This window comes from Gadus chalcogrammus, chromosome 20 (genome assembly GCF_026213295.1).
Source record: "Gadus chalcogrammus isolate NIFS_2021 chromosome 20, NIFS_Gcha_1.0, whole genome shotgun sequence".
NCBI lineage: Eukaryota > Metazoa > Chordata > Actinopteri > Gadiformes > Gadidae > Gadus > Gadus chalcogrammus.
In genome coordinates this window covers 10,987,575-10,999,250 of record NC_079431.1, presented here as the reverse complement: position 1 = coordinate 10,999,250, position 11,676 = coordinate 10,987,575, and the positions used below count along the sequence as shown (strand labels likewise).

The 11,676-nt window shown below is 45.3% G+C and overlaps 1 protein-coding gene across 2 annotated transcripts in view; it reads right to left on the bottom strand.

Moving 5' to 3' along the window:
* edar (ectodysplasin A receptor) overlaps window positions 1–11,676 on the bottom strand; it is a 26,273-nt gene continuing 14,597 nt past the window's right edge. For both annotated transcript variants that reach the window (XM_056580113.1, XM_056580112.1), the window contains 9 exons: window positions 11,193–11,374; window positions 9,039–9,124; window positions 6,637–6,717; window positions 6,409–6,534; window positions 6,179–6,253; window positions 4,999–5,071; window positions 2,629–2,977; window positions 2,456–2,519; window positions 1–1,184 (listed from right to left, as the gene is read on the bottom strand). In XM_056580113.1, coding sequence (XP_056436088.1) covers window positions 742–1,184; window positions 2,456–2,519; window positions 2,629–2,977; window positions 4,999–5,071; window positions 6,179–6,253; window positions 6,409–6,534; window positions 6,637–6,717; window positions 9,039–9,124; window positions 11,193–11,374 — 1,479 coding nt within the window. In that variant the 3' untranslated portion in view covers window positions 1–741. The remainder of the gene's footprint in view (window positions 1,185–2,455; window positions 2,520–2,628; window positions 2,978–4,998; window positions 5,072–6,178; window positions 6,254–6,408; window positions 6,535–6,636; window positions 6,718–9,038; window positions 9,125–11,192; window positions 11,375–11,676) is intronic.

Sequence of the window (11,676 nt, the reverse complement as noted above, 5' to 3'; positions counted from 1 at the left end):
GGTATTCTAGGTCATGGCTGGGTAAGAAGTGAGAAAGAAGGTTTTTTTCCTGTGTGACTTAAGTTCAATCACAACTGCAAATGCTTTGAGGATTAACCAAGAGAAGGACGCTGAGGATGTTGCTGAGTCATGGCTGGTGTTAAAGTAAGAGAGTTTCTGTTTGGTGGAAAACGTAATAATTGTTCTGGTCTGAGCATCAAAGCCCGACCGAGCATGGGCATGGGAAAAGACGTGTGGAAACGTCTCTCATAATGCAATTTCATTGCATTTACCTCAAGTCCCGTCAAGTCCCGTCTTTCATCAAACTACAATCTTGATGAAAATAAGTAGAAAAGTATTTTTCCATCAAGCTTGATTGCTTGCAGTTATCACTTCCCCTGCAGTCTGAATACTGTGCAAAGTGCAGCTCAAGTTTAAAACTATTTTTTCTTTAATGCCGGCATCCAGCGCCTTTTGATCAGTGATCTTATTCTGTGTTCCCAAGCTCTTTAAATAAAGAGGAAGCAAAGAAGGAAGAAAGAAAAAAGTAAAGAAAGAAAGACCAAAGAACTAATAGAAAGAAAAAACCCAAACATGATTGCTGATAGTTTGCGTCACTGTCATCGGCACAGAAACAGGGCCGATGTCCAAAAAGTGGGGTGGGGGCCAATGACATTCTTCATGTGATTGTGACGGATGTAAAATACATATTTCCGGAAGACACCATGTTGTCCAATATGCGTCCATCCTCCGTCAAAAACTTCACACGCTGGCGCAGCGCGGGGACGGGCAGAGGGACGGGGGCGGGGAGGAGCAGGCCAGCTGACTGTGGAAGCTGCCGATCCCTTGGCAGCCCACACCGGTCGGACTCCCCGCCGCTAGGCCCACCGCCGCCGCCGCCGCCACCGCCGCCGCCGCCATCTCGCTGACGCCCAGCACGTCGGAGCACAGAGACTCCACGGCGTCCAGCCTCTCGATCTGCACCAGCCGCGTCAGCAGGTCGGGGATGCTGTAGCCGGCCGTGCTCACGCGCTCAAACAGCTGCAGGCCGTCGCTCATGCCCCCGATCTCGTCGCGCTTCAGGCCGAAGCTCTCGGCCAGGTGCCTCCAGGTCTTGACCACAGCCGCCTCGCTGCTGTACGAGGAGCTCAGCATGCGGCTGGCCTTCTCCAGGCAGTCAAAGGGCAGCTCCGTTGGGCTCAGCCCTGCAGGGCAGAGGAGGGAGAGACGCAGGTTAAGAAGGAGTTTAAGACTCTTTGTGGTTAGCGATTGCTGGGATCAGACGATGCAGATGTTGCATGTTTTTCGAAGCTTGCGTGCTATCTTTGCAAAGGGTTCTGAACATACATTCACGCGCACGGTATTGCACAAAGGCACATGCTAATGTCCTCCAACACAACTCGCAACCAGGATGGCCCAATTCATTTGGGCCATCATTCACAGTTAATTCTGTAACATATGTTGATCAGACTTCATCTGAAGAACAGTGTCATTTAGAAATAGGGAATAGTCAATCTGACCGTCGTATAAAACCCTTGCGGTTATTGGCCTGTCAGTAACATGTGGGACGTGGTCAAAAGCTTGCGACGTTTTAGCCAGAACACCCCCAGCGACACCTCGTGGTAAGTCCAGCATGTGTAAACGTTTGGCCTTTCCCACAATGTCTGTCAACCTCCTATGACGTGTACACTGACGTAGATCATTGGACCTCTCCTCTCATGTCCCGGGTAAACTTGACGCTAGTTCGTGAAGACAGAATGCGTCGCGGTGAAATGTGAATGGTGCCCGGTCTCTAGGCCAAGACACAGAAATAATCCATTTGACATGGTGCTTTGGTGACCACCGAGAAAGACAAAGATGTACGGTGTCATCCCGGAATGAAAGGGGAATTGGTTTGCAAGCCGGGGAAACAACAGATAACACAGACCACAACAACAACAAAATACAATGCAGAGGGAGGCCAGAGCTGAGGTCAGGTTACAGTGCAACAAAGGAAAGCATAGTAGTAAAGTGCTATTGACAGAGTCAAATGGCTGAAGGGACAACAGAGGTCATGTATCACTTGATTCTCCTAGCAGGCTTACTAAAACGATGACCGGGCTAAAGGCTCCAACTCCTCCAGAAGGGGTCCTGATTATGAGCGTTCAGAATAGCAATAGCTTTACTAAGGTCCTGTTTGTCATAAAGGTTCATAGACTGGGCACTGACGCCTGCCAGAAATGCTGATACCACTTTGCCTAGCCTTCCAAGGTGATGACCATGAGTAAGAAAATACAGACACAGTTGGTAAATGTGCTTCACAGTATTGTGACTCAAACATCTGGGTTCACTAATCAATGCACAACACAGATATATTGCCTTGGCTCTGTGCATGTTTGGAGTAAAAAAACATGTTTTTGGAATTTGGAACAGATAGTCTTTGGCTAATGTATCATGCTAACAAAATCTGCAAGTAGAGGGCATTTAAGAGACGTACCCTCTGCTACACTGCAGGCTCTGGCGTACAGATCCAGGATCTTTTTCCTGCGACTCTGTAGAATCTGAGGATGAAAAGATGAAGAAAGAAAGTTCAAGAAAACCCATTTCCACATATCTATACTTTTATGCAGCACGCAGTAAACGTTATAAAGATCACTCTCTCCCCCTTACCCCTGTAGATTTGTTGTTATTGTTGATGGCGTTGGCGTTGCTTATGTGGTTCGCGTTGCTCATGTGGTTGGCGTTGTTGATCTGGCCGGAGCTGCCGATGTGGTTGGCTGATATGTTATTGCCCGGGTTGGGGGTGGCGATGGTGCCATTTGGGGTGCGATCCCGAGCCAGGAGTCCCAGGGAGAGCAGGCAGAGGTCGGGTTTGTTCCCCAGGTTGAGGAGGCACAGGTTGGGGTTGGGGTTGGCGCCGTTGGGCTCCACTCCGCCCTGCCTCTCCAGGGCCGCCTCCTCGTCGCTGTCCATGCTCCGGCTCAACAGCTGCTCGTTCTCCGACGACGCGTCGTTCTCACTGCACACGTGTGGAGGGACACAAACAGACCACGCTCATGAAGGTCTGTTCCTTCCGTGTACATAGAAACCATACAATGAGGACATAACACACGGAGGTTATCTCTAATCATTTTCTTAGACGAACTGTCGGATGTGTGGCATGTGGCTCAAAAAGGCAACTGAACTGATCCATTGCCAATAAGCGCCGACACGAAACAGAGGCTCGAAATATTAGTCATGTGTCTTGTTTTAGTTTGAATTGATTCTTACAAACACTCGATTTACTCTCAAGCTTTCTCTGTTGCTTTTAAGATGTTCCGGTTTTTTTATCTCCCAAAAGCACCTAGCTCACAGGGAGATTTTCACAGAGTACCATTGTCTCAGGGTCTTTCTCACTCTCCCTCTGACACACAACACAACACACACACAATGACATTGTTTCCCAGGACATGGAACACCACCTCTGGCAGCCAGCACAATGAGTTAGCACATCCTCTGGCATGTCCTTCTACCGCACTGAAGCCTCCGACCAGGGAATCTATCCTCCCGGTGTCATCCAATAGGCTGTGTTTTCACCTGGTGACGACTGCGCTGCGAGAGGGTCAATTGGGCAAAAATAACTCTCTCGCTCTCTCTTTTTCTCTATGATCTGGGCTTGATCGCTCTTCTGTGCCAAGCCTCTCCCCCCTCACACCGGCCGAAAAGCCACATAATTACTTTGCTTTATGACACACACACACACACACACACACACACACACACACACACACACACACACACACACACACACACACACACACACACACACACACACACACACACACACACACACACACACACACACACAAAAAACGGCTAATCCTTGAGTGAACTTGTTTTTTTCCATCATGCCTTTGGGAGGCATCGTCCCCCGCACTGGGGTTTGATGATAAGAACAGATACACACACACACACACAGAACACACACTGTACTCACACACCCCCACACACACACATACCGCTAAAAGAGCCAGCAGCAACCACCGTGATGCTGGCACTGGCTTGTTTTGTGGCGGCTTAATTATAAAGATGATAAGGGGGAGTCTCCTATGTCTGTGGCCTCACACTCCTGTCACTACGACAATTCATGCTCACACATTTGTGTCTCCTGTCCAGTGTGAACACTGCCAAACACACAGAATAGTCTACGTGTTTTCCACAGGTCACAGCCACTGGTGTTGTACAAACACCACATTTATGTTAATTACACCGATTTTGGAAGGAAAGAAAATATCTTGAGGGAAAATAATATTGGACCAAATGAGTTTTGGGTCGAATCGCCTGTTACACACTGCATCAGCCCACTGTTGGAAACAACTTGTCCTCATGTTCCTGTTTCTTCTTGTGTATCAATCCCTTCATGAGATGAGTATGCAAAATAGGGAACTAGGAACTTGCCATGTTTTACTAACAGACTACTCGATGGAAGTTATAAAGTTTCTTCTTTTTAAGTTTTTAAATGTGCTAAACAATCAATGTTAAATAATTGTCTGGATTACGGCGCGTAAACATGTCATACATTGCACATGATTGGAATGTAACTAAATAGTGCCTGTGTTTATTCCTCAGCTATGTCCCAGATGGTATGAACACATCCACCACAATAAGGAAAGAGTAAAAAAAAAGAACAATAAAACAAAGATATAATGCTTCAGCAATGCATTTAGGCTGGAATGGTTTAAACCAGGGTTTACCGTAATAAAGATAATTACATTGCATGGTTTCTCAAGAATGTATGGTTCCTTTATTCGTTCAAACAATGTAATGTGTCCGTATTGTTTTTTCATTGCACAAGTAAAAACACTGTGGCTTGTAAAATATAACATCTTTGCAGACGTAATGTGCAACTTTTATTTTCCAGTTTCGCATATTGGCAGCGTCTCTTAGTCTTTTTATTTGAACTTGGAGAGCTTTTACTTGCCTTTACTTAGTTACTATTCAAAGGGTCCTTCGGAGGTTGATGCGATTTTCAACCAGCTAATGTGAGTTGAAACTGCTTACCTTTTCACTGTTTTCTGTATTGGTGTCTTGAGTTTGTCAAACTCATCCTTTTCTGAGTAGATAACCACATTATCTAGTGAAAAAACAACAACAGTAAACCGTTAACATAGTGAAAGAACACTAATTCAACCTATCAAGAGTCCAGATGAAGAAGACGTATTTAAGAGAGAATGACTCAGACCAACGGAATAGTTAGTGTGTGTGTGTGTGTGTGTGCGTGCGTGCGTGCGTGCGTGCGTGCGTGCGTGCGTGCGTGCGTGCGTGTGTGTGTGTGTGCGTGTGTGTGTGTGTGTGTGTGTCCGTATTTTGGTGACTGCTCTGTTCACAATCAAGAAGCTCATAGCTCCAAGCAGTACCGGAGATGGCTGTCACTCTGGTAGACAGTAAGTCAGTAAGTTAATAAGGCTCAATGGAATGAAGGACATTTGGTTTGACAGATAAACACAGACACTAATCAGTTCATCCGTAGTCCAAAAGCTATGTTCTCTCTGTATAACACACAAAGCCATGAACATGTATAACGCTCACATTGCGATGTATCGACGCTCTTTATGTAGGTATCTTTTACCGCACGCATTGGTATGCGATGTGATTGTGGCTGCAAATCATTAAACTATTATGTGTTTGTCTGTGTGTGTGTGTGTGTGTGTGTGTGTGTATGTGTGTGTGTGTGTGTGTGTGTGTGTGTGTGTGTGTGTGTGTGTGTGTGTGTGTGTGTGGGTGTTACAGACACCCACACACACCCACACACAGCCACACACACAATAGCTAAGCGGTAGGTTGGTCTAGGGGCTAAATAGCGTGGAGGATCAGTGTCAGGACAGAAGTGGCCCTAAGCTATATCCACATAGCTCACCTGCATGGTGGCAATACCTTGTGGTCCTGCGCTACACATACACATGCATAGGGAACACGCATGTGAACAGCCTATGTGCCCTTAGGTCAATCCTATTGGTGGACATGGCGTGACTTGAATCTTAGTGGGAATCCATCTTGCCTTTGCTGATATTTTTTTGTTTGTGACTAACCCTATATAATTGATATTGATATACATGCATGACATTTTCATGATTGCCCTAACCCTAGCCCATAAAACTAGCCCTTATTTGAAGAAGTCAAGTCACATGCATTTCATATGTGCAATATAGCTTTTTTTGCGTGGTTTTGAGCGTATACCTACCAGAAACATCTTTCTTGTCCTCCAGTTTGTTGACCTGAGCTTCTACCGCCTTAACCACTTGCCCAGCACAGCATGCTATTGAGACACACAAACACAAACACACACATACACAATAAAAACCAAGTGATATAAACCAAAAGGGAGTGCATGTGAGCATGGGAGATTACGTGTGTCTGTGTGTGTGTGACGTGTCTTTGTCTCCGTGTGTGTGTCCTGTGTAGTCTTCTCACCGTGGCCATTGGGCTTGGCCTTCAGAATGTAGAACATGATAATGAGCACAATGGCTATGGCCATGATGAAGATGGTTGACATGGCGATGATGAGAGCTGTTGCCAGGTGACCCTGTCCTGTAGCATCTGAAGTGTGAAAACAGTGTTTTTACAAAACTTTGTAAAAAGACTTGAATGGGGATGGGTGATTTCCTGTTCCATGGTAGATAACTATTTATAAACCCGTACCTTTATGTGGATGGGGGAAGATGGTGGTGCTTCCAGGATCCTTCTGTACTTTCCCAGAAGGCACCACTGTAGTTTTCATGCCTGCAATACATATCCACATATACATAGTGTGTTAGCTTTCAGCCAATGGGTTTCTGTCACAACCTCAATTGAAGGAAAGCTCCACCATTCTTTCACATCTTTTAATGTTTCATTATTTGACAGCATTAGTGCTGTCAAATTGTCTAGGTGGCCATAGCTCAGACAGGGGATGCTCAGTATGTGTATGGGTTCCTGGTAAATAGTGTGTGTTCTGACCAGTGTATGCATCCTGAATAACTGGTGGTCACCTTGCATGGCTGACTATACCAGAAATAACTGAAAAGTTTAAATGTGAAGATGGTTCATGGTTGATAATCATCAAATGTTTATTATCTTAGCGGTGTGAGGCAAGTTATTTTTGGATGATACAATAAAACAACATTCCATCAACTTCAATCAGCTTGGAATCCCAAATGTTTGTCTGGAGTGTGTGTCTCCCAGCCTTTCAACCCTCAACCAAAGTAAACAACGCATTTTGTGGCAAAATGGCCTCCTTACTGGCTTCCTTTCCACTGTCACCTTTCAGCACACACACACACACACACACATAGACACATTCACACAAACATGCGTGCCGGCGGCAACCATGTGTTTGCAAACATCGCTTCTCGGGGTGTTTGTTTACTCTCTGCTGTGGTGGATACGGCTCACTGTGGAGTTGTATTTAATTCAAGAGTGGTATGCGCCTTAATCACGTTCCACAAGCAACCACCACAAACACGGCTACAAGACACACAAACGATACAGCGTAATCCCAATCAAAGGCAGGGCCCTGGCTCATAATGTGCTCCACAGTCTGTTGACTGAGAGGGAAACAACGCTGGGAGAAAAAAAAATATGGCAAGCAGTATTAAGAGAATTTTCTGCTTGTTGGTTTTTTCCATAAAACTGCATTTTATATGAACCTCACTTTGTGTTTAAGATATAAAACTGTTTTTATATCAACATCCGTATCGAACTTAAGTGTGGAATATATATATTTATATATATGAAAAAAATATATATACAAATTCAGCATGTAGAAATGATAAACAGCATAATGTATTTTCAACATTATATTTTTGTCTAGACTGACCTTTCTCAACACTCTTGGCACCGTATATAAAAAATATGCAGGAATCAAGGTATATATATATATATAAAGAAAAAAGGAAATAAAGTAATGTCTGAGACTCGTACCCGCCTGCCTGTCTGTCTGCCAGAAAGCGTTGGTGCGAGCGCTGACACGTTAATCATCCCATACGCGCACCACGTTAATCACGCTAATCATCTTTCTCATACCCTTACAAATGATCGCACACGCGCAGACACACACACACATACACACACACGCGGTGGAGTCTCAGGCGGTAGCTAGGCTACTTTTCCGACTGCGTGGCGAGTGGCAGCCTGCCTTCGCTTCAAGCGATGCTCGGTTCCTGGTGTGCTTGCTTCTATTTTTGAGAGCCACGAGCAATTATTTTCCGCTTCTCATTAAAAAGTGTCTGATCACTTCAGTCGCCCCTTGGGTGTGCTCTCTCCTCACCTCTTATAACGCCGGTTCGGAATTTTCATATTTCACAACACGCTCGTTAAATAAGATAGATGAACGAAAACAAGAGTATTTATGAGCGCACCGAAAACCACGGGGTGTGTGAGTCTGGGTGAGTGCATGTGTGTGTGTGTGTGTGTGTGTGTGTGTGTGTGTGTGTGTGTGTGTGTGTGTGTGTGTGTGTGTGTGTGTGTGTGTGTGTGTGTGTGTGTGTGTGTGTGCGTGTGTGTGCGCGTGTGTCTGTGTGTGTGTGTGTGTGTGTTTTCGTGCATACGTGCGTGTGTGTGTATGATGGTGTGTGTGTCGCGAAAATGTTAATCTGCATTTCTATAGCAACTTGCATGCATAAAAAGTATGTCAAAGAAAAATGCTGGATGTGTGCCTGCGTGTGTATGTATGTGTATGTGTTAGCATGCATGCAGGCATGTGTGCGTGTGTGAGTGTGAGTTTCTGTGCATGCTATTAAAAGCGTTTCTATGAGATTGTGTATCAATGAGAAAGCCAGAGGGGGGTGGGGATCCAATCAATATACAGAATAGATTACTCATAAAAATAACTCAGATGGCCAACTTATTCTAATGCTCTTGACCTCTGACCTTCCTCGCCCTACGCATTATCATTGGACCAGACTGCGCATGCAGCATGACTTGGCATCATTAGAGGAGCCAGAAGATACTTACTTTAGACAAATTGATCTATAAAGATTATGCAAGACTAACCCCATCATTCAAGTAAAATGCAAAGGATAAATAAGTGAGGGGAAAATAGGAAGTAATGCTTTAAATCTCACATTCTCTGGTGTTGCGTGGCGCATTCTGGCAGGAGTGGCACACCTTGCCATAGAGGTTTCTGGGCCGGTTCTCCAAGATATAGTACCTGTGAGGGATGAAAAACTCCAGTCAATATTATTCATTTTGTTATATGGTAAAGGCAGCCTCGGGGAGCAATGTCCTTTCACTTGTATGTTTCCTGAGAGAACACACTCTGGTCTTTGGTTTTCCATCAGCAGTGGGGGAAAACTCTTAAAAGCCACACCAGCAGAACCATGCATTGGACCTCTGACCTCTGACGGGTTAACGTCCATTCAACCCCCTCTGTCAATAAAAAGATTATGAAACGTACAGTAAAATAAATCAGTGAAAATTAACATTAATCTCAATTTAATATTTACATATAAATATAAATGAAAAATAGTAGTGGGATTACTTATTACCACATCAAAATAAATTTGTTTTCTGCCGCCCCCATATCTCTGTTTCGAAAGATAAACCGTGTATTGCTGCATCCTCCCTCACATTTGCACAGTATCTCTCGTTCGCATGAGGCTGGCTGGTAATGTAATATGTAGGGCTCGACATATCACATTCTACCAACCGGCCCTACCCCAGCACCGCAGGCCTGGAGGAACGATAAGTGAAATTATCAATCATTTCCATCGCTAACCAAACCCTGAGAAATGCCCATCTAACCAGCAGCAGGAGGGTACATCTGAGGCTCCATTTCAATCTTTGGGCTTTTAGGGGCCATTTCTTTTTTACTGGATGAACCTAAAACCTCAATTGAAAGCAGGCTAGATTTTTTGGTGGCGGTCAAGTTCCAGGGGGAGTATAGGGAAGTGGGGTTTGAACAAATATGTCCAACATAAGCATGCTTCCCGGTTTGAGGTTATCTGGCATTAGAAGTCTTTAGAAAAAACTTGAGCTGTACCATTAACATTTATAACTTGTTATGGAGATTAGAAAGCACTTTGATATGTGAGAAACACTCTTAACTGTTCACGCAATGACAATTGAATACAAATATCATTGTAATTTCTGCTTCCTGCGGCCACTCTGAACTCTGTCCAGTTGTCTTTATAAGCTAGGTTGTGCTGCACAATTATTTTTTGTTGCTGATCCAATATTATTGTATTCTCTCATTATTCTCACTTACTTTGTATGAAGGTGTCTGCCTTAAGGTAGAATGTCAAGCTAGTGCTCAGGTAAAGAGAGAGAGAGAGAGAGAGAGAGAGAGAGAGAGAGAGAGAGAGAGAGAGAGAGAGAGAGAGAGAGAGAGAGAGAGAGAGAGAGAGAGAGAGAGAGAGAGAGAGAGAGAGAGAGAGAGAGAGAGAGAGAGAGAGAGAGAGAGAGAGAGAGAGAGAGACTGAGCGCTTTAGAGCAGCAGATTGACGACTTGCGAGAGAGCGGGGGGACGAGGGATCTGGGACCATTTAAAGGCCCTTTATTGACTCCATGCTCCGGAGACGGACGGCGTGGCGTTACACAGAGCAGCTGTGGGGCTGCGGTGGGTGCCACGGCGATCGGAGGGTTCAGGATGTGGTGGGTGTCGGAGTTGCCTATCCTTTGTGTGTCAAGCGTAGAGCCCGAGAAAACAAAAGTGAACCCGGGTGGTCCCGACATCTCAAGGCTAAGCTGATGGGTGCCTCCCTTTCCAGACCACACGTTTGCAATGTCTATATACTTGCACATGTAATGGCACATATCGATTGTGCCGTGTTTCTTTTGCATGTGGGTGTGCGCATGTGTGTCTTGTTGACGCACAAAATGTATTTTCAACAGGCGGGAATCTGACACAGATGTTACAAACAAGGTTTGAGGGTTTATTCAAAATAAGCAGTGTAACATAGCACTGCATCAGTCTGAAATGTAGTACAATTTCCCGAATGACTATTAATATCATACACATCTGGTGTGAAACATTGTGTGTGTGTGTGTGTGTGTTAGTGTGTTTCTGTGTGTGTGTGTGTGTGTGTGTGTGTGTGTGTGTGTGTGTGTGTGTGTGTCTGTGTGTGTGTGTGTGTGTCTGTGTGTGTGTGTGTGTGTGTGCATGTGTGTGTCCGTTCCGGCGCCTGCCTGTTTGTTTGTATGTGCATGAGTCTGCGTACTCATGTCCGTGCCTGCGTGTGTGTGTGTGTGTGTGGGTAGGTGCGTGTTGAAAAACTCACCCGGGCAGGCAGGGCCCACACTCTGCATCACTGTCGGTGGTCCCAGCACTCAGCATAGTGGCCCGGTAGAGTGCATCACAGTCCTTGTGGCGTCGGCAGATCTCATACTTCCCCTTGGAGTACTTCCCGTGCGGACATGCCACACAGGCAAAGTCGTCGTCCTTCACCCCGTAGCCACAGGACTGGCGTGTTAAGACATGGCAGCAGCAATGGCACCGCATGAGGAGAGAAGATGGGCTTTAGAATAGAGTGTCCCGCATGCTTTCCTACAAATGTTTGATGTCCATAGAACTACTACTTTTTTGAGAACTTTTAAATAGATTTACCACAGTGAACCCGTACAGACCTGCATTGGCAGGCGCACACACACACATATACACACACACACACACACACACATCAAGACACAGAAACACACTTGTTCCTGCTCTGTCCCTCTTTCATCTTTTTCATCTGTCTCTTTCATCTGTATATTAAAACAGGC